The sequence below is a fragment of the Nicotiana sylvestris genome, chromosome 11 (assembly GCF_000393655.2).
Source record: "Nicotiana sylvestris chromosome 11, ASM39365v2, whole genome shotgun sequence".
Lineage (NCBI taxonomy): Eukaryota > Viridiplantae > Streptophyta > Magnoliopsida > Solanales > Solanaceae > Nicotiana > Nicotiana sylvestris.
Window position 1 is genome coordinate 103,475,619 of NC_091067.1, and position 23,441 is coordinate 103,499,059.

The 23,441-nt window shown below is 39.6% G+C and overlaps 2 protein-coding genes and 1 non-coding gene across 6 annotated transcripts; 1 reads left to right on the forward strand and 2 right to left on the reverse strand.

Annotated features, from left to right (window-relative positions):
* Window positions 1-10,158: 10,158 nt before the first annotated feature.
* On the reverse strand, window positions 10,159-10,232 carry TRNAV-AAC (transfer RNA valine (anticodon AAC)). The gene has a single exon. It is a non-coding gene; the product is annotated as a tRNA-Val (tRNA).
* Window positions 10,233-10,309: 77 nt separating this feature from the next.
* LOC104239697 (uncharacterized) lies at window positions 10,310-14,003 on the forward strand. The gene is made up of 10 exons (XM_009794406.2): window positions 10,310-10,557; window positions 10,655-10,726; window positions 11,384-11,463; window positions 11,863-11,962; window positions 12,042-12,095; window positions 12,486-12,563; window positions 12,767-12,864; window positions 12,954-13,011; window positions 13,408-13,529; window positions 13,640-14,003. The coding sequence occupies exons 1-10, from the start codon at window positions 10,339-10,341 to the stop codon at window positions 13,803-13,805; spliced, it is 1,047 nt and encodes a 348-aa protein (XP_009792708.1). The 5' UTR covers window positions 10,310-10,338; the 3' UTR covers window positions 13,806-14,003.
* A 387-nt stretch (window positions 14,004-14,390) lies between these two features.
* Window positions 14,391-23,134, reverse strand: LOC104239698 (protein ESSENTIAL FOR POTEXVIRUS ACCUMULATION 1-like). 4 transcript variants are annotated; one of them, XM_009794409.2, is made up of 12 exons: window positions 22,830-23,134; window positions 22,060-22,107; window positions 21,833-21,906; window positions 19,559-20,407; window positions 19,366-19,459; window positions 19,127-19,285; window positions 18,276-19,022; window positions 16,090-18,095; window positions 15,906-16,014; window positions 15,745-15,817; window positions 15,210-15,361; window positions 14,391-15,009 (listed from the first exon to the last, which is right to left on the reverse strand). In XM_009794409.2, the coding sequence occupies exons 1-12, from the start codon at window positions 22,876-22,878 to the stop codon at window positions 14,681-14,683; spliced, it is 4,689 nt and encodes a 1,562-aa protein (XP_009792711.1). In that variant the 5' UTR covers window positions 22,879-23,134; the 3' UTR covers window positions 14,391-14,680. The 4 variants fall into 4 exon arrangements, with proteins under 4 accessions (XP_009792711.1, XP_009792709.1, XP_070018918.1 ...); XM_009794407.2 differs by having other exon boundaries at window positions 22,060-22,119; window positions 22,830-23,074; XM_070162817.1 differs by having other exon boundaries at window positions 18,276-19,019; window positions 22,830-23,039.
* Between the last annotated feature and the right edge of the window lie 307 nt (window positions 23,135-23,441).

Consider the following 23,441-nt stretch of genomic DNA (forward strand, 5'->3'; position numbering starts at 1 on the left):
GCTCTTCAAATAAGAAGAGACAAGAGGCATTGGAACATCTTGGTGCAGATGATTATCTTATTAGTTCAGACACTACACAAATGCAAGAGGTTGCTGATTCACTTAACTTGGCTATCCTCTTGAACCTTATCTTTCTTTGCTTAAAGTTTATGGCAAACTTATCTTGATAGGAGTTATTAACACCCTTTTGAAATTTATCTTCCCTATGATTATGCTTGGTAGCTCATTGAACTTATTTATGCTAGCTGTATAACATGTTCGGAAGAAATACATTATTACAATAAGTTAAAATTGGTCTCTAACAATATATTGTGTTAGTACTTTCTCAGAAAAGTCGATTGAAAATGCTACTAATTAGATAATAAAGATTTTGAATAAATTATAAAGGCACTTAGTTACTCATTTGACAAGAATTAAAATGATTTCTCATATACACAAGTTTATGAGAAAACAACATAATCTGGGATAGACAAGGAAGTATATAGGTTGTTAATTTCTCATATTGCAGTAGAGCCTACTTCAATTGGATTATGTGAAAAATAATAATTTAAGAAAGGTTAACTCAACTAGAATTCAAACTCTAAATATTTTTGTTCATAAATTATGTTCTTCATGCTTCTAAGCAGATAAATATGCCCAACAACATAAATTCTAGCATTTCCAAATAGGTTTTTCACAAATACTGAACAAATGATGAGGAAACACAAATCATGCAGCATCTACTCCTTGTTACCGCCGCAATATCAATAAATTATCACGATTACAATAAAAATCGAGAAGAACTTACAACGAAGATTGATTTCCACTGAAATGTTTGAGGAAAAAATACGGAAAAAATGAAGATGAAGCGGAGAGAAAGAGGAAAGGAGATGACCGCTGTCTTCAGAAGTGAAGAAAAGAGGACAAGTACGAGGTTTTAGAGTTTATTTGGTTGAGGGCAATTTTGGCATTATAAAAACTTATAATGGACTAGAAAGTAATTTTATTAGTCAAACTAAAATAGCTTTTAAACCAAAAACGGAGAAGTTAGGTTCAACCAACTTGTTGTTTTCAGCCTTTTAAAGCACTTTTTAGCTTTTCTTAAGCAGCTTTTTTTTTGTCAAACACTGTAAACACCCTCCATATTTTAAAGCCATTTAGAGGTAATTTTGTTACTGTCTATTTTGATGATATACTTATTTATAATTATTCTTTGGATAATCATCCTTTGCATGTTAAAAGCGTGCTTGGTATACTTAGGAAAGAGAAACTCTTTGCAAATTCTAAGAAGTATGATTTTTGTGTTGATAGGGTGATTTTCTTGGGATTTGTTGTGAGTGGGAAGGGCATAGAGGTTGATGAAACGAAAGTGAAAGCCATTAGAGAGTGCCAGTTCCAAAGAGTATGTCACAGGTTAGGAGTTTTCATGGTCTCACTAGTTTTTATTGGAGATTTGTTAAATGTTTTAGTGCAGTAGCTACTCCTTTGACTACACTAATTAGGAAGGATAATGATTTAAATGAGGTAAATATCAAGATAAGGCTTTTGAATTATTGAAGAAGACGCTTAGTTCAGTCCATTTGCTACAACTACCCGATTTTAGTAAGACTTTTGAGGTTGAGTGTGATACTTCTGGGGTAGGTATAGGTACGGTTCTTATGCAAGACCAAAAATACATAGCTTACTTTAGTGAGAAATTGAGTGGAGTAACCTTAAATTATTTTTTCACGGTCCAAATTTCCACTATAGGCCGTGATGGTGCCCAACGTCGCCGCTAGGCAAGCCAACGATAAATTGTCCATGTAATTGATCATTTTAATATTTTTAAAGTAATTGATTTTAATAAACAAGATGGTGATTAATAAGTGATTGCAGTAATGTAAAGCATAAAATAATAAAAGAGTAAAACAGCGAATTTAATACCCAAAACTATGAAATGTCTACTAGAATATTCCAAAAAAATTGGTATCACAAGTGCATAAGCAAATTAGTAGAACATACAAAACCTCCTATACTACTGTCTGGAGTAAGATAGAAAGAAAATAAATATAATAAGAAGAGACTTAGGGCATTACAGAACGGGCATAGGGAGCAGCTCACCACTAAGCCTATAGGTAACGGGGAAACGCGCCGGAATAGTCACCGGATGCAAATGCCTCAGATCCTGCACGATTATTGCAGAAGTGTAGCGTGAGTACATAAATAACATGTACCCAGTAAGTATCTAGTCCAACCTCAAGGAAATAGTAACGAGGGGTCGACATCGACACTTACTAAGGGTCAATAAATAAAGTGCACAAATTATAAATAGGCAGGGAATACATCAATAATAACGAATTAATGAACAATAAATAAGTGGTTCTTTAACTAAATATCGGTTAGAGTCTCCAACTATCACATACTAATTTCAACAAGTAAGAGCCACCAAGCATTTACAAATTCTCAAATCTTGGAATAAATATCAAGTATAATCGGACTCCAAGCAATATCATGCACGATTTATGCCAAGGTCGTATGGCCCCATCCAGAATAATGTGTATACTATCGAGGGTCGACCGGTGTGAACCATAGATGCATCTATTATACTGCCGAGGCGTTCGTCCCGATCCACAGGAATGGAGAATACTCAACGAACTCCGATTAATAGCTACTATGTAAAATAATACTCAAGGGAGGTATAGTTTCCACCACAGTCAATTAACCTGCCAAAACTCAAAGTAATGAAGTTCGGTCTTTACAAATCCTTTATCAAATACCAAATATAATTAAAGTAATTAGACTAACAAGTTAAGTACAAATAATACATGTAATATATGGTAGAGTCCTAAAACTACCTGGACATAAGCACTCTCGTCACATCGCGTGCACGTAGCACCCACAATTATTAACAAAACAATCATTTATAGTACTTATGGGAGAATTTTCTCTTACAAGGTTAGGCAAGAGACTTACATCATTTTCAAGTTCTCTTCCCGGTCCACAATTCACACTAAAGCCTCAAACCGATGCCACGCAATATATGCTCATAAGTTTATAATATAACATTAGAGTAATTACCCAACCCAAATTGGAAGATTCTTAAAATTCACCTCTGAGCCAAAAATCACATCAAACAACGTCGATTTTACTAATCACAACTCAATTCAAGCCTATCAAAATAATGAATATCCGACTTCCAAAACTAACGTCGAATCATACCAAAATAACTCCGATTGACCTCAAATTTTGAACACAAGTCATAAATGATACGAAGGACCTACTCCAGGCTCGAAATCCTAAATGGACCTCGATAATACCAAAGTCTACTCCAAAACAAATTTAAAGAACTTGAAAACCTTCAATGAACCAACTTTTGACATTAAGCGCCGAAATGCTCCTGGTTCAACCGTAACCCGATCCGAACATACGCCCAAGTCCAAAATCATCATACAAACCTATTGGAACCGTTAAATTTTGGTTCTGAGGTAGTTTACTAAAAATGTTTAATCAAGTCAAACTTGGCCATCTTAGGTCGCTATTAAGGAACCAAGTGTTTCGATCTCAATCCAAACTCTTCAAACCTAGTCAACCATCCCCGTAAGTCATAAAATAGTAAAGTCATATACGGGGAGTCTTAACTAGCGGAATAGGGATCTAGAAAGCAAAACAGTCAGTCGGGTTGTTACATTCTCTACCTCTTAAATAAATGTTCATCCTCGAACGGGTCTAGAATCATCCCTAGAGTGCTGAATATGTGTGGATACTCGTGCCGCATGTCCTCCTCGGTCTCCCAAGTCACTTCCTTGACTGGTTGAACCCTCCACTGGACCTTTACCACAAAAATCTTCTTGGACCTCAATTGGCGAACCTGCCTATCAACAATGGCAACTGGCTCCTCCTCATAATCCAAGATCTCATCTAGCTAAACCGTGTTGTAATCTAAAACATGTGACCTGTCGGAATGATACCTCCGGAGAATAGACACGTGGAAAACTGGATGAACTTCCAATAAACTGTGAGGCAACACAAGCTCAAAAGAAACCTCCCCAACTCGCCTCAACACCTCAAATGGGCCAATAAACCTTGGGCTCAGCTTGCCCTTCTTCCCGAACCTCATGATTCCCTTCATCGGTGAGACCTCAAGAGAACATTTTCGCCCACCATAAATGATAAATCACGTACCTTCTGATCCACGTAACTCTTCTGTCTAGAATGTACTGTGCGAAGTCTCTCCTGAATCAACTTTACCTACTTCAAGGCATCCTTCACTAAATCAGTGCCATATAACCTAGCCACGCCAGGCTTAAGCCATCCGATGGGCGAACCACATTGCCGACCATATAAAGCCTCAAATGGAGCCATCTCAATACTGGACTGATAACTGTTGTAATAAAAAAATTCGGCCAAAGGAAAGAATCGATCCAACTGCCCTTTGAAGTCAATCACACATGCTCTTAGCATATCCTCCAAGATCTGAACTATCCGCTTCGACTATCCGTTGGTCTGTGGATGAAAGGCTATATTGAGCTCTACCCGGGTACCCAACTCACTCTGTACTGCTCTCTAGAAGTGCGAAGTGAACTGAGGGCCTCTATCTGAAATGATGGAAATAAGCACATCATGCAACTGAAAAATATCCTGAATATAAATCAAGGCCAACCTCTCCGACGAGTACGTAGTCATCACTGGAATAAAGTGTGTCAACTTAGTCAGCCTGTCGACAATGACCCAAACATAATCAAACTTCCTCAACGTTTGCGGCAACCCAACTACGAAATCCATAGTGATGTGCTCCCATTTCCACTCCAGTATAACCATATGCTAAAGTAGGCCACTTGGCCTCTGGTGCTTATACTTAACCTGCTGGCAATTTTGGCATATCGCTACATACTCAACTATGTCTTTTTTCATTCGCCGTCACCAATAATGTTGCCTCTAGTCGTGATACATCTTCGTAGAACCTGGATGAATAGAATACCAAGAATTGTGTGCCTCTTCTAGAATCTTCTCCCTTAATCCATCAACTTTAGGAATACATAGACGACCCTAGAGTCGCAGAACACCATCCTTACCAATAGTAACATCCTTGGCCCCACCTTGTAGTACTGTCTCCCTAAGAACTAGCAAGTGTGGATCATCATACTGACGAGCCTTGATCCGCTCAAATAATAAAGACTGACCCACAATGCATGAAAGAACTCGACTGGGATCCAAAATATCCAACCTCACAAGTCTGTTAGCCAAGGACTGAATGTCCAAAGCCAATGGTCTCTCCTCTACAGAAATGAATGTCAAACTACCCATACATTCGGCCTTTCTGCTTGAACAAATGCTGCAAGCTGCGATGATCGGTGTAAACCTCACAAGATACCCCATGAAGATAATGCCTCCAGATCTTGAGAGCATGAACTATCGCGGCCAACTCTAAATCATGTACGGGGTAATTCTTCATGTGGGGCTTCAACTGACGTGAAGAATATGCAATAACGTCTCCTCCTACATCAATACACAACCCAGACCAATGCATGAAGCATCGCAACACACAGTATACAACCCTAAACCGGAAGGCAATACTAACACCGTGATGTAGTCAATGCAGTCTTGATCTTCTGAAAACTCGCCTCGGAATCTAAAGTCTTAAGCTTCTGAAAGCGCACATCGCAATCATTAGACCATAAAAAGGAGCACCTTTCTGGGTCAGTTTGGTCAAAAGTGCTGCAATAGATGAGAAGCCCTTCACGAACCGATGATAATAACCTGCTAACCCCAAGAAGCTCTTGATCTCGATCACTGTGGTAGGACGAGGCCAACTCTAGACTGCCTCGATCTTCCTAGGATCTACCTTAATACCCTCACCTGACACAACATGCCCCAAGAATGCCATAGGATCTAGCAAGAACTCGCACTTGGAGAACTTATCATATAATTTCTGTTCCCGCAAGGTCTGAAGCACAACTCTCAAATGTTGCTCGTGCTCCTCCATGCTACGCGAGTATATCAATATGTCATCAAAGAAGACAATGACGAATGAGTTAATATATGGCCTGAACAACCGATTCATCAAATCCATAAATGTCGGGGCATTGGTCAAACCGAAGGACATCACGAGAAACTCATAGTGGCCATATTTAGTCCAGAAAGCCGTCTTCGGAACATCCGAAGCACAAATCTTCATGTGATGATACCCAAATCTCTAGTCGATCTTGGAGAATACCCTGGCACCCTGCAACTGGCCAAATAAATCATCAATACGTGACAACGACTACTTTTTCTTAATGGTAACTTTGTTCAACTGGCGGTAACCAATGCATATCCACATAGTCCTATCCTTCTTTTTCACGAACAACACCGGTGCACTCCGAGGCGACACACTCGGTCTGACGAACCCCATCGCTAGCAACTCCTCAAGCTATTATTTCAATTTCTTCAACTCTTTCGGAGTCATGCAGTATTGTAAAATAGAGATAGGCTGGGTACCTGGTGCCAAATCAATACAGAAATCGATATCACGGTCTGGTAGAATGCCTAGTAGATCAGAACGAAACACATCGGAGAACTCCCGCACCACGGGCACTGAATTAATCGTAGGAGTCTCTACAGTGGTATCCTGAACATAAGCTAGATAAGCCAAACAACCCTTCTCGACCACATATCGAGCCTTCAAGAAAGAGATATCCTGGCTAAATGAACTAATAGATGAACCCTTCCATTCTAATCTAGGTAACTCTGGCATCGCCAAGGTAACAATCTTGGCATGGCAATTAAGAACGGCATGGTACGAAGACAACTAGTCCATGCCCAGGATAACCTCAAAGTAAGTCATGCCAAGCAACAAAAGATCCCATCTGGTCTCATAACCACAGAAAGTCACAATACATGATTGATAAATCCGATACACAATAACAGAATTGCCCACTAGCGTGGACACATATAGGAGCACCCAAGAATTCATGAGAAACACCTAGAAAATGAGAAAACAAAGATAAAACATATGAATACGTAGACCCTGGATCAAATAGTACCGAAGCATCCCTACCGCAGACAAAAAAATACATGTGATCACGGCGTCTGAGGCTATTGCGTCTGGTATGACTGGAAAGGCATAGAACCTAGCTGAAGCGCCACTTGACTGGCCTCCACCTCTAGGGCGACCCCTTCCCTCTTGCCCTCTGCCTCTAGGCAGCCGGACGGTTGGTACAGTAGTTGGTGCTGTAATCATGGGCTGATAGCCCTGCTGTACTACCTTGCCCTGAAGCCTGGGGAAGAATTTCCTTACATGACCAAGCTCCCTACACTCAAAGCAACCTCTCGATGTGGAAGATTACTGACCCTGAGTCTGACCTTGGGGACCTGAACACCCACTAGAAGAACCTTGAATAGCTGGTAGATGGAAGGAGCTCTCTGAAATAGCGCTGAAATAGGGCCGCACTAGAGCACCCCGAGAAGGCAGTGGTGCTAGATACGTGGGCATGGTAATCTGGCCCCTCACAAACTGACTTTTGCCCCCAAACGGAGCACCACTGAACCCTCTAGAATATCGAGACTGCTTGTCCTTCAGCGCCTGTTCTCGACCATGCTAACGTATACTCTCGATCAGCCGAGCTATCTCCACAACCTATTCGTAAAGAGTCCCTATCTCATTCTCTCGGGCCATAGTGACCTGAATATCGTAGTGCAACCCCACAATAAGCCTTTGCACTCGCTCTGCATCGGTGGGGAGTATCATAAATGTATGGCGAGATAACTCAGAGAATCTCTCCTCGTAATCGGTCACAGACATCTGACCCTACTGGAGCCGTTCGAACTGACCCCGTAACTCATCCCTTTGAGAGGGTGGGATATAACTCTCAAGAAAGAGACGTATGAACCGGTCCCAAGTCAAGGGAGGATAATCTGCTGGTCTGCTGAAAAGATAGGACTACCACCATCTACGGGCCCTGCCGTCCAGCTGGAATGTGGTAAAGTCCACCTCGTAGGACTCCAATACTCTCATGTTGTGCAGTCTGTCCCTGCAATGATCAATAAAGTCCTGGGGTCCTCTTGTCGCTCACCGCTAAAGGCAGGAGGATGTAGCCTAGTCCATCCATCCAATAGCTTCTGCAGCTCGCTGATCGCTACTGGTCTAGGCTTTGGTATAGCCGCTGCAACTGATTGAGCCCTACCTACGGGTAGTGTACCTGGGGTCTGATATACGACAGCAGCATGCCCTAGAGTTTGAGTGGTACGGGTCTGTGCTCCCCCTCCCACCTGAGATGTGGATGGGTCTACTGGAAATAAACCACCCTGCGTCATAAAGTCCATGAACCACAGCATACGGTCCATGGCCTCCTGGAATCCTTGTACGGACATGAAATCCGTCGGGGTATTTTTCAAACGAAGGACATCACTAGAAACTCATAGTGGCCATATTTAGTCCAAAAAGTCGTCTTTGGAACATCCAAAGCACGAATATTCAGCTGATGATACCCAATCCCTAGACCAAAACTCCCAAAATTCCACCTTAAAAACATATAAACTAGGTGAGAAATTCAATATATAATCAATAATATTGAATAAAAATAATTAAAAATGGCTTACCTCATGAAATCACTCGAAACTGCTCTCAAAAATTGCCTTATCCGAGCTTGCAAAGTCCAAAATGATTAAAAATCTCTGAACCCTTGAATTTAAACACTGCCCAGGTCCTTCCGCTTCTGCGGCCTCAAACTACGCACATGCAGAATCGCTTTTGTGATAAAAACTCCACTTCTGCAGAAATTCACTTAAGTCCACAAGGTTTGCACCTACGCTCCAAGATCCGCACCTGCAGAGGCGCTTCTGCGACCAGCAGACTGCTTCTGCGAAGACAGCTTCACTTCCACATTCTCCGCATCTGCGGAGCCTTGCTCGCATCTGCGGGCTCATAGATGCGGAAGTTTCCTCGCACCTGCGACACACCCCAGGGAAGCCCCAGCTCCGCTTCTATGCCACTTCAGCCGCACCTGCGGCGTCGCACCTGCGGTTAATCCCCTCACAGGTGCGATCACAACAGAAGGCAAAAATCTCAACAATACTTCAAGTCTAACTTTTGATCCGTTAACCATCCGGAATCCACCCAAGGCCCCCGGGACCTCAACCAAACATAACAACAAGTTCTAAAATACAATACAAACTTAGTCGAGGCCTCAAATCACATCAAACAACATCAAAAACACGAATCGCACTCCAATTCAAAACTAATGAAAACTAAGAAATTCCAACTTCTACAATCAATGCCGAAATCTATCAAATCAACTCCGATTGACCTCAAATTTTGTACACAGTTCATAAATGATACAGCAGACCTATTTCAACTTCCGGAACCAAATTCGAGCTCGGTAACCACAAAGTCAACTCTCAGCCAAGTTTCTCAATTCTCCAAACTTCCATTTTTTCAACTTTCACCATTTCAAGCCAAAATCACTTACGGAACTCCAAATCACTATTCGGACACACTCTAAAATCACCCTACGGGGCTATCGGAACCGTCAAAACTCCATTCCGAAGCCATTTACACATAAGTCAACATCCGGTCAACTCTTTCAATTTAGGCTTCCAACCTTGGGAATAAGTATCCCAATCCATTCTGAAACATTTCCGGAACCAAACCAACCACCCCGGCAAGTCACCTAACAACAATTGAGCATGGAATAAGCAGTAAATGGGGGAACGGTGCTACAACACTCAAAGCGATCGGTCGGATCGTTACAGTTGTATAATTACTACCCTAATAATTACACTATTTCCAATTAGCTGGTGGCTTTCCAAACAGACCCTTAGAGTTTGAACTCGGGAACTCTAGTAAACTTTGAAGGAATAATTATTACACTTTTAATAACTTGTGAAACATTTTCACAAAAGAAAATTACACATGTTTACTTGCAGTACCTTTTAGTAACTTAATAGGGGTAGTAGAAATAATTTTTCTTAGCTCATTATCTAACACTTTAACGTATTGTAATATGTCATTTATCTTTTTATAAGTTAATACTTTGTTAGTATTATAATTAATGCGTGCTTGTACATTATTATTTTTTTTCAAAAGTTACCGTCGGCATTGCAATTAAGCTAATATGTATAGAAGCTAAAAAAAATTATGTTATACAATTGCATCGTATAACTATTGTATATCCGAATAGAAAAATAAAGATACAGGAAAGAAAGGTAAGCAACCAAAAATCATGGCATCGCCCGGACTCGAACCGGAGACCTTCAGTGTGTTAGACTGACGTGATAACCAACTACACCACGACACCATTATGGAAAATGCTTGTCAGCAGATTTATATAAATTAATATTACAGTTGAGGCAATAATTTCCATGCGGTCTCGGCTAGGATTGAGAACCAGAGAAGCAAGAGAAATGGGAGTAGTGAGAGTGGACTCACTAAAGCCTTTGGCATTGATATGGACTCCATTTCCTTCTCTAAATAGCTTCAACTGGCCTTGGGTTTTTGTATCAAGCCAAAGAAAACATTCAAGAGTAAGACCCTTAACAAGCAGTCAAGGTGATCAGAGAGAGACACAAATAATGAGCAAAATCATTGACTCACATTTGCATGTCTGGGCATCCCCACAAGAGGTACATACCACCAGATTTTATACTTTTTTTGTTTGGCAGATTTCGTTGAAGTATGAGGAATTAATTAATTAATGTGTGTTTCTTTGGAATTTGTTAGGCTGCAGAAAAGTACCCTTATTTTCCTGGCCAAGTGCCTAGTTTGCCTGGTCATGTCGATTACCTGCTGGAGGTACCTCCTAAAGGCTTCACTTTTTTCATATTATGAATGATCAACTGTTAATGTTGTAGATGCCTCTTTATGTTTTTCTTCTTTTGGGTTTGTTTGGTACGAATGCAATTTTTATCTTTAGATTAGTATTATCCGTGATAAATCATGTTCTAGTTTTTCATTGTTGCAAATGTTTTCTCCAAGATTACCAAATTGAAAGTTACTTCTACATGGTTTGGTGTGGGGAAAAGTATTTCCTTTAAAAATGATTTCCTTGATATATCATTTTCTAGGTTTGGTTATCTTGAATTGTTAAAATGTATTCTTTAAGAATAATATTTATGGAAAGAGGAAAAATGGCTTCAAATTCTTCCTTTTATAAATATCAAACGCCTAATGGTTATTTCATATCCAACACTTGGTAATCGGTGTCAACTTTTAATGCTCAAAAATATCATTCCTCACCTTGGATGATCATAATATATCACCTATTTTAGTATCCAACGAAGCATTTGAAAGTGATCCAGAAAATGACTTTCTAAGGCAAAACATTTCCGTTGAAAATACTTCCGACATACCAAAGATGCTTCTCTTGTTGTCACTGTTGAGTGTTGATTGTCACAATGCTTTCATTGTACCAACATTTGAAATCCCTTCAAATGTTTATGTTTCTAGCAGCGTATGGAAGAAGCAGGTGTGGATGGAGCACTTATTGTTCAACCCATTAATCACAAGTTTGATCATTCTTATGTTACCAGGTCATTTCATTTCTCTCTTCACTATATTGAATTTTCAGCTTTTTCTTTTATGTATAAGAAGTAGATTTCCAGGTTTCGGCGAATGAAGTTGTTCCTTAAGTAGTATATAATAGAAGATTTGTCAATTGTCTTCACTAAGATGCTTGTTTTCAATACATTACTAATAGTAGCAAATGGCTATTCCAAACTAACATCTGTACATATGTCTTTCAACTATCGAGGATATTGCACCAGATGTTATTTACCCTCTTTTTTCTCCTTCCCTTAAACTGCGAGTACAAATGTATTATTTGTGTATTCTTCGGTCTTCTAGTTGGTTAATTATCTTCTGTTGGTACTTGGTAGCAGTCATATTGACTTGAGAGATTGTCTGCCTTATGCATAATTACTTTTATCCAGTGTGCTGAAGAAGTTTCCATCAAAATTCGTCGGTTGTTGCCTCGCAAATCCAGCAAAAGATGGGAGCGGAATAAAGCAGCTTGAAGATCTGGTTTTAAAGGTTTGGTAACTCATATTTATAGATATTAGTGTTTTCATTATTTGGGTATTATGTTGACAAAAGATACCACTCATTCTAGGATGGTTATCGTGCTGTTCGCTTTAATCCGTATCTTTGGCCTACTGGTGAAAAGGTATCAATCTTGATGCAGAATCTTTCCTTCCGTAATATTGATCTCAGAGTTTCAGAATCTTTCCTTCCGTAATATTGATCTCAGAGTTTACTTTGCCGTGGACCTTAGTATTGCCAATGAAGTTTATCAGAGTATGAGGCATTAAACTCTTTAAAAGATTCATTATGTTGGAAGAACCTATGAAGTTTTCTTTTAACCATACGTTCCTTCCTTTATGGTTAACTAGATGCAAAGAGAACACATATCCAACCAGAAATTAGAAGAAAATCAGATACATACCTGATAAGTCTTGTACTTGGTTATACCTTCAAATTCTAAGAGTGATGTAACGCTGAACTGGGTGGACTTGTTTTTGGTAATTGCCACTAACCATGTTGAGTCTTTTAGCAGATGACAAATGAAATCGGAAAGGCATTATTCTCTAAGGCTGGAGAGCTTGGAGTTCCAGTTGGTTTCATGTGTATGAAGGTACTACTAGCATTCAACTCTTCAGGAAATACATAAAACTCTGAAGTAATAATGTGCCATAAACTGTGTATCCGTGGTACTATTACAAGCTCTTCAGTTGAGGAGAGCATTGTTCAACTCAATGTTTTCCCATGAAGTTCTCATTCTGCGTCTACAATAATGAATAGTAGACTATGAGATGACACTAAGATGGATTCTTTCAGGGTCTGGATTTGCATTTGCAAGAAATTGAGGAACTGTGCACAGAATTTCCCTCCACTGTTGTTCTGCTTGATCATCTGGCTTTCTGTAAGCCCCCAAAGTAAGTCATCGCTGAAGTTTTTTTCTGAATTGTCATTCGTTGGTGAGAATAGAGAATAACGTTAGGTGATTTGCCTGAATGTCTTGTAGCAATGATGAAGAAAGTCCAAGTTTCTCAGAACTGTTAAAGCTTTCAAGATTCCCACAGGTAACTTTTGCTGAAAGTCATACTGGATTTCTTTAGTCTACACTTAGTTGAATATTTAGCATCTGCTCTGGATCCTGCAGAAGACAACTAAATCTGTCTAAACAAAAACTAACCAATTAAGATGTTCTTTGCTCGCAACATTCTCAAGATTTTAAACCTTTATAGTTGGGCTCAAGGCACTGAAACTCTCTTTTTGACTTTAGCCTGATACCTGCCTAATCAGTAATCATCCTTTTTTAAGATACATTGCACACAGCATTTATTCTCTAGTTCTGATCTTTTCCATACCAAAAATAAGAGCTGGAAGATAATTTGACTGTTTTTAACATTATTCTGAAGTATTATTGACAAATCTCTTCCTAGTATCTGAGATAGTATTTGCATTGTGCGTGACAGGTATACGTAAAATTCAGTGCTCTGTTCAGAGTGTCAAGAAATCGGTATCCATATGAGGACTTGTCTCAAGTTCTAGCCCAACTAGTCTCCAGTTATGGTGCACACCGTGTTATGTGGGGAAGGTAATAAATCACCATCATAATTGTTCATTGCACATCAACCTTAGAACTTCTAAATAGATTGCTAAATGTTATCGGGTGTATCTGAATCCGAATCTATTTACATGCTACAGTGACTTTCCCTATGTTGTTCCCGAGTGCGGGTATAAAGAAGCAAGAGAAGCAGTTCATCTTCTTGCTAAGCAGGGACATTTACCTCCTGTTGCCACTGAGTGGATCTTGGGTAAAACAATTATGCAGCTCTTTGATGGAAAATGGAGTTCTGTAGTAACTTGTTGACTACAAACATAACTGGAAATAACAGGTTGATGAGTTCCAAACGCGTCATGGAAACCTTAGTTGTACTTTAGCAGAGCAAAGAAGACTAGCTTTGTAAGCATTACTGCTATAACCTCTTTTCTTGGAGGCACAAACAATACATCTATGGTATATAGTATAACCAACTCATTAAATGCATAAGCAGTTTCAGCTTTCCCATGTTTGGTCCACAACATTTTCTCTAGGAAAACAAGTTCCTTAAAAATCAGAAAAAGCCTTTCATGCCGATTGGACTCCCCCCCCCCCCAAAATGCAGCCTGGATGCCTCATTTTTTTTAGTTAAACTAAGCCAGCGATATGTTATTGTACTTTACTATAGTAGTATGCATGCGCCAGGGTTGGCTCTAATTGCATTTCATGCTTCAAATCGTTTTCAATGATACATAGTACTATAGTAGTATGCATGCGCCAGGGTTAGCATTAGCTTTGCTACAACTTCACTTGCTTTTACGGCACAAATCAACCTTAACATGCCTCACTGTGGGCCAGGAAGATTTTATATCACAATTCACGGCTGAGTATTTAAAATGAACAAGGCAACAAAACTAACAGGCTGGAAACAATATACACTTACTAGGATTTAGGACACATTATGTTACATTTGATCCGTAAAGATACAATCTATACAAGCTTTTTCCTACCTTATCCCAACCAACTGGTTATCATTTCTGACACAAGCTACATCCAGTCAACCCTACTCTAATGGGATGCAGATTGGTGAAAAAGGGGAAGAAAAAAAACTAAAGAATGGTGAGAGAGAACTTTACAGGGACTTAAAAAATCTGTACAGCAAGAGAATTAATTGGGACAAAAAATAAGTTACAACTGTACAGCCACTAATCTTCTATCCGCTGTATCTCACCCATCATGATGCGATTGCTTGTGACCTTGAATCCAAGAAGAGCTGGATCGATTTGTCTTCCTTTCTTCCCTTTTTTCTTGCTGCCGCTACGGGCACCCTGTGTTCCATCTGATGATTCTGAAGCATGAGCCTCCTGGGCTGTTGGCTTCTTCGCACTACTCTTAACCATGTCACTGAATGATGTCTCAGAAACATCAGAATCACTACATGAGGCAGTTCGCCGAAAGCGCACATCTTTCTTTCCAGGTGTCACTATGTCAGCGGCTTGATTTGCTGTGTTACCTCCAACTTCTACTTTCCCCCCTAATGGAAAAAATTAAAGGTGTTAAAATGAAAGGCATTAGCAACTGCTGGTGGAAAGAACTAGAGGCATGATGGAAAAGCAGACCAATACTACTAGTATATTCCGCCCACATCTTCAAGGTGCAATACAGGTTGGGACCACAGTAAAAATCCAGACCATACAAGAGATAAATAACAACAAAAGCAGAAAGATAAACTACCTTCAGAAACCATGGCATTCGAAGGATTTTTCCCTCTAACAAGTGAATCAGAAGTCAATTCAGAAAACCCTTCCAGGTTAGATGACACTCGCGAGACAGGTGGACGCTTCAGCAAAATGTTTTCTGGCCTTTTTGATGTCATTGCAGACACTCTATCCAAAAAAAAAAAAAAAAGAACCAAACAGATGCATTATGCAAACATTACCAAGGTAATCTTCATGATATCACATACATAATCTCATATAGCAATACCAGACAGACCTGATTGGTAGTCCACCAATGCATACATACACAAGAATGTCATATTTCATGAGAGGAGGAAACCTTTTTTCTTTTATTTTTTTATTAATGGGAGAGGAAGAAACTACTAGAATGGATAAATAACCATTGATCATTGGTGTCCCTTATGTTACAAGCTTACAAAAATAACCATATTCCTGATACAAATAGAATTAAAAGAAGTTTAACCATGGAAACGGTAAGCCAAAAATAAAATTAGACCTTTACTCGGATAGAAGCAGGAGATAATCCTTACCGTTCCTTAGCAGGTTCCTCTGGCAAAGAGTCACCTGTACCTATCTTGTCATCATACAAGCCAACATTACCACCTGAAGTCGGATTGAAACAGTTGTCATTTCTCCACAAAAACAAAAAATCCAACCAGGAAAATAGAGCACAAGACAGACTAACACTAACCTCCAGTCCCAAGTGAAGTAGGCCTGCGGAGAATGTTTACTGGGATGTCCCCTGTTATAGCCGTCAGACCAGCTTGCTCGACAGTGTTTTCTCGAGCCTCTGAGTGCCTCTGCATAAACCATCTTGAAATTTAAGCACAGCTGTATCACCTCAACATTTAAACACATCTAGTCAGGTATCATACCTGGGAGGCATCACTGATGCTAGAAAAGAGAGGATTAGCTTCAGCCAACGCTCCAGAATGAGATTTGTGGGACAATCTTTCACCACCAGCAAGAACATGGGACCTCTCATCCACAAGATCTCTCTGTGGTAGCATACCTGAAGTAGAACCGAACGACCCTACAGAGAAGGTTTGGTTTTGACTCATATCCTGATTCAATAGGGGATTAATTGAGCGGTTTGCTGAATTTGTCCCAAGAACATGACCAGACGGTATCTCATGTGAAATTCCATTGGGCATTTCTGCTTGCTCAGTTGACTGCTGGCCATATTTAGGATGAAGCAGTTCCAAAAGCAATCGCTTTGAACTGTCATCATTCATACCAGCTGACATCCACATACTAGGATCTTCAGAAACCTGTTTGACATCAAAATCCTTTTTTTCCCTTTCACTATTGAGATTCAGTTGCTTCATTCGAGATTCCATCCAATCCATAGGTATCTGACCGTTGCTTTTAGACCAATGTTTTTCAATGGTATCTGGATGCAAAGCATGAAACTGGTTCGGAACCAAATGCTGGTGAGGAGATTGCGAGTAGACATCATTTGAGAACCCAGCCATCTGAGCACCTGAATGCATTCTTGAATTCAGATCTTGCATTTCTAAACTTTGTTGCTGCACAAGTGGATTTGCAACATCCATTTTTACTCCAGGACCACCAACTGGTAATGACATTGATCGTTCAAACGGCAATAATCCAGAGTCATAGAGACCATGTGCGAATCTATCTTGTACAGACAAATTCCTTTCAAGGTGACTTAAATGTTCTTCGGGAGATGGCACCTGTTGCTGTTGGTAAAAATCTAATGGTCCAAATCCAGAGTTGGATCGATGAGCATCAGTTGGGATTCGGAGAAACTGACCAGCTTCATCTACAGGCCATACAGAACCAGAATGCCTGTCTTCCTCCATTTCCAATTGTTGCCTTAATCCAACAGGCAACTGCCTGCTATGCAATTGTTCTTGCTGAAGAATTTGATGAGCCAAAGGGTGCATCTGTCCATGTTTTGCTCGTGATACGAGCTCCATTAAATCATTTTGATGCCCTTGATGTGGCATTTGACCAAGTTTAGCCTGAATGAGATGCTCAATTGATGGTTCAGTATGTCTTGGATGAAGGTGAGAGCGTTGTAGTTCAGTTAGAATTTGCTGCTTCATCAAAACCTGTTCCAGGGCATTGTTAGGCCTTGTAGCATCAAGACGTGACTGTGCACGGTTAGTATCAGACATTTGACTCTGCAACAATTGTTCAAGAAGCAACTGTCTAGCATGAGACTGTTGTTGTTCTTTCAGTAGCATCTGCTGTTGATGGAACTGTTGCTGTTGCTGCATTTGCTGATGTTGTTGAAGCTGCAGCTGTCTCTGGTGCTGCAGCTGAAGGGCCATAACGCGTTCCAAATCCTGCTCAATTTGACTGGCAACCTGTGGGTGGTGTACTGAATTATGGCTTGCCCCTCTTTCCAGCATTGCTTCATTCAAGTGGCTGTTATGAGCAGACAGTAAACTATGTGGATGTTGTTGAAGTTGCTGAGAGAACAGCTTTTCTGCCAATTCAAAATGATTTGGTTCCCGGTCCATGTGCGACAAGCGGTGAGCATCCATGGCATCTTGATATAAGTTCAAGTCAGAAGGAGCATTTCTTCTATAAGCATCCCACATTTCTGCAGTAGAAGTTGACTCGGTCCTTGAACCAAAAGGGGCAACCCTTGCAGCTACAGGGTTTAGAATTTGATCCTGACCACCTCCGCTAAAAGGAACATTTGGAATTTGATCATTCCTTCTTGAAGTGCCTTCGAGCTCGGACCATAACAAACCAAGTGGGTGCATTTTATCTTTCTGACTCGGAGCCCCGGGCTCCATTAATTCACTAGGAATGGGATGATTGGTATTCGAAAGATCAGTGGGGCCCCTCAAAGTTTTTCCAATAGGATTGCCTCTACTTCCGGGTCTACCTGGAAACGAAGATTCTGCAAATGAAGAAGAATATTTAAAGAATCAGCTATGAAAACGATGTCATCCACAAAAAATATCAACCGTCAAAAACTTAGCACTGTATAGGGAGGAAAAGGATTGAGATGCCCTCTTTCTATAAGAAGTAATCCTCTACTGGAATAAAACAGGAATTCAATGATAAAATGCTGACAAACCTTCATTTTGACCAACGAATTCATTAAAGTCTTCACTTTGAGAATATGACAGATCAGGTACTTTTGACTGAAAACGCTGTGCAGAAAGACCATCAAAATCAGATGATGGCCAGCTTAATCCATCAAGGGGAGCTGAAGAAAAAAGCTCACTAACAGAACTGCGTAAACCAGACTCCAGCTTCCCCTCTAATACAGCAGGTTGATCAACCTTAGGGAGATCCATATTACTGGCATACATATGTCCAAATTTTAAATGCGGCATTACGTCACCCAATTCGTAGAAAGGTGAATCCTCAGGAGCACCTTCCACACGAACCAGTAAGTCAGTTCCAAAAAATCCTTGCTCAAACCATGATATGATGTCAACTCCAAGAAATGGTCCCTGAATTTCTCCCTGAGGATCACAATAATACAAACTCAATTCCTCAGGTGGGATATCCCTCTCTAATTGGTTTTCAATACCACTGTGTCTTGAGTTGTTGATATCAGAGGGCATGATATATATAGAATTTGAATTATCGGGAAGCTTTGCATTGACATCAAAAGCAACATTCTGTTCAATGCTCTCAAAGAGAGGGTGCCTAGTTGCTGCATAATCAGGTAACTTGATTTCAGAATGATCAAGTTGAGTACTACTATCTTTCAAGCTGCCTATGTTGTCAGCTCTCTTATTGGTCAACAAAGTGTCATCCCTAGCAATATCTTCAAAAACTTTCTCTTTTTGTACTTCATGATTTGCATCCCCTTCTAGAGAGACAACAAATTGCTTTGTCAGATCAACAAGAAAAGCAATCCAGATAAGCAACACTTAAAAGAATTCTAAAACACATGAAGTGAAATACTTTACTTACCACCCAATATGACATTGACATCATTTCCACAGAAAAGGCTATTGACATTTGACTCTTCTACATCGTTTAACGTTTTTGGAAACATATCCCCTGTCTCCTCAATGATGTCTGCAGAGAGAATGCCCTGTTTTCCATCGGAAAACTCGCCATCCCCTATTTCTGGAAAATACACACACAAATTCAGAAAGGACGACTTCCACTCAACGCAGCACCACATGAGAGCGATCAAGAAAAATTACCTGTAACATTATCCGTTGATCGGCCCTTTCTGTAAGAATTGTACATCACACCACTACTAGTAATTTTACCTTGCCATATATCATTAAGGATGGCCTGTAAGATAGATTTAACAAGCTAAAGTTATCAATATCAATAACTTCATCATTAACTGCAGGCAAGAGTGCCAATAATAATGTAATTCACATAGCTCACCTCCTCCGCAGAATCAGGAACAACAAAAGCTAATGGTTCAGTGATACTTAGTTGAGTGATAGGGGGTGCTTCTTCCATATTTACAGGCAAGCTACAAAAAGATTGCTCCAGCTTTTGCCTGCGGTATATATCCAAAATCTTCCCCCGCGGATAACAATATGTGTGAGTTGAGATGCTTGGTTTTCCAGGGACAGAATTGTCAAATTGTGCAGCCCCAATTGCACACCCAGAAGGTTTTAAAATGGCCACGCTAGATCTCCCACGCCCCATGGTAAATCCCACATTTGACCCCTCGACTCTTCCTTTCTCCCCTCCAAATCCTGGAGCAGCACGATAGGAACCAAGAGCACCAGAGCTACCCTCCAATCTATGCCGTGGTCTCCACTTATCTCGAGTATCCGACTCCCGCTCGGACACAGTACGGTTAGCACCAAATGTTTGAACCTCATTATGAACTTCGTCCTTATCTACATCTATCCTCCTCTCATTCCGTGCTTCCTTTTCTTTGTCTTCAGGACCCCACCTAGAGGACCACTTGGTATCACGTCTTGTGTCATGCCCCAAATTGCGATTATTAACATCGTGCCATCTGTCAGAAGCAGGTAAAGCTCTAGCGTCTGTGGTTTCTTTGGCAGGAGCATTTTCAGCACGGCGATCTGGTTTCCTACGATCTCTTCTACCAAGCAAGCCAGTTTCCCTCTCTTCTTCACGCCATCGGCGACCACTCTCCGTCTCTGCTGTGGGTCTTCTCCAATCTTTTTTTTCATCAGGCACATCTGAACGCCAAGCATCCTTCTGATTTGAATCAGCAGAACTTCCAAGTGAGAGAGAACTTGGTGCACGCATTTCCTGTGGTGCAAAATAGAGTTTGACCCCAAAAAAAAAAGGATTACGGTTGAAGAACTAATAGCAGTAGAGAAGCTAGCATGGACAAGTATAACCAACAAAACTTGAAATACCTAGAGAATGAAGATGGAAAATCCAAATGCAGTAAGATAATAATTTAAATATTTAAGTAGACTAATATCGTTCATGAAGGTGGAGAACATTGTTAGAACTCCATATGTTTAAGACAACCGAAGCTGCCACAACATGGTAATTGAGAATTTTCTCAAAAATGATCTAGAAGGAAATAAGTGACAGTAACCAACCCAACATAACCCTGAAACATGGAATGCAAAATACAGCAAAAGTTAAATTGTGAAATATTTTAAGGGGTAGTTTCGAGTTATTGTATACAATAGTCTGAAGAGCAGAATCAATGGTGAGATATCCAAATGTAATTTTTAATAAGTTAGCACTGTCAAGAAGGAACATTCATGAAGAAAGCAATTCCTATTATAGTCCATGGATTGTAAATAATATATATCACAAAATCAATAAGTCATCAAAAGCCTAGGCCACTATTTTACCCCACGTGTGCTCCATTACAGGTGTAACACTTCCATCTTGAATAGACCGAGTATATATGTTTTAATAGCAAGATTGAAGTATATGCCTCAGTCTGCTAGGTTATCAGTAATAACATATCGCTCTGCATCAAACAAGATGACACACAGAGTGTGCACCATAATAACAAAGTAATTCACTTCCCAAAGACCCACTACATAATATATAGCACAAAAAACACAATTTACAAATTGATCGGACATCTTGAAATTGCAGGGTTAGTGGGCAGTGTCTTCGCTTCTTTAATATTATCTCCACACCAGTCAGGCTGCTATCGACCTTGACAATACAGTAATTCATTATCCAAGGGGCTTTCAGACTAACTTGGACAGTGGGTATCCGATTACCTTTTCTTTTGAAAGTTAGAGAGTGTCTAAGGGAAAGGAAAACTTATTTTATAGCACATTCTAATATTCATCACACCTTACACATACAGTTAGGTCCAAGTTGATGTTTTCATTACTTGAGATGCTACCAAATTCTTTCCATGGTCTCACAAAGTGTTGACTTCTCCAATTTTAAACCATCTGCCGAGAATAATATACACTGATAATAAAAGAATAATAATTTAAAATTTCCTGAGAATGGATAATATTAAGCTTCACATACTTAATTTACCAAAAAATAGGTTACTACAAAAATAATTCTTGGAAAGGCAAAGTGCCCGAGGCAACTATAAGACACCAAAGAATTCCAAAAAAAAAAAAAAAATCTAGACTCAACAGTGATCTCCTTTGAAGATTGGTGTCATGTGATTAGGTATTACATAGCAAGAGGACCAACAGTTAACTAGAAGAATAATTAGTATCTTAAATGCAAACTCACCATCTTAGAGTCACTTGGTTTCACATAAAGCCACTGGGGAGACAAAGGAATGTTACTGTCCACCACTGCTTGATCTAAAGAAAAGGCCAACCAACATAAGCAGCATATCGTGTACATATTAAAAGGTCAAACTCATGAATGGTAAAGCAGCTAAGAAGCTATTCAACAGTCCCAGATAAAGATACATAACCCACATGCAAAGACAATTAAAAAGGGAAATGAACTACCTTTCGAATCGTCAATCGACACCAAGAATGACTTGTCATCATAATTACCTGCAGATGTGTCTTAAGAAATGTAAAGCATGAAACCACAAAATGAAATAAAACAACCCCCCCTCCCGGCACCAATAAAGAAAGAAAAAAGAAGAGAAGGCAAGATGAAAATGAACATAAATTTCCAGCTTGTGCGCCAAATCATACCAAAAATGAGAAACATGACACAGATGTGAGAAAATGCAAAAGGGATAACAAACAGGGTCCTACAAAAGAATATACACTATAATTCAAATCCATTTATCTTCTAATGCCTCGTCCAAACAGTCAAATGTAAGTCAAACAAAAAGGTCTGAGTACAATTTGAGCACACTTGCTTCCCCATAGTTTTGCCGAATTCTCCATATTTTAAGGCAAAACACAATACTTTGAATTCAAAAATCCAATAGAAGCAAAGAAATTGATTTCATCAATGAACGAACTATACTTCAACCCCGGACTAGTTAAAAGTCCGCTTCATTTCAACAAGGCAATTAATTTGACAGAGAGAAATTGATTCAATATCTAACGCAGCAAATCAAAATAAATAAATAACTACAGAAGGATAGCCTAAAAGACCACAGCAAAAGGGGGTCTGATTCTGATCTGAAACCCTAGAATCAAACGGCAAAGTAAGTACAACTAAACTCAGATCAATAAAACCCTAATATATAGCATTAATGACATTTTGAATCGAAACAAATGAAAATTAAAAACAAAAAATAGACAATAAAGAGCAGTACCTTTGGAAGAAAGGAGATCGTCCGGGAGATCGAGCTTGCTTTTGGCCATTGAATAAGAACAAGATCGATAAGAGCAAACAAGAGAGAAGTGAAGTTAATGTGGATTTGAATGCCGAAGAGAGAGAGAGAGATTTAGGGTTCGAATACAAAGCTATGAACAACAACAGACTGTTGCAGAGAGAGAGAGAGAGAGCAGAGAGAGAGAGAAAGGGGTGAGGGTTTGTGTTGGGTGGTCAGAAGGGGCCAAATCAGCGTAATTCCGAACAATTATGTTATCCTTTTCTCTTTTGCTTTTTCCCCTTTACAATCTATATCTTATATCTATCTTGAGTATATTAAAATGAAAGCAGTGAAGCATAACCTTAAGCCAAGTGCCAAATTAAAAAAATCACTTGGTAATTTTAATACAACATTAAAATTTTGAATTATAAATAGAAACATAATTAATGGAAGTAGTAGTTCAATAAGAATTATTTTTTAATTATGATACAAATCTCTATTAGTAGTATAATTTAATTAACATTTTTTTATATAATTATGGTAGGGAAAAATAAATTATGGTAGAGACGAATTTTAATTAATTGATCAAGTTTTGTAACTGACCTTATTTTG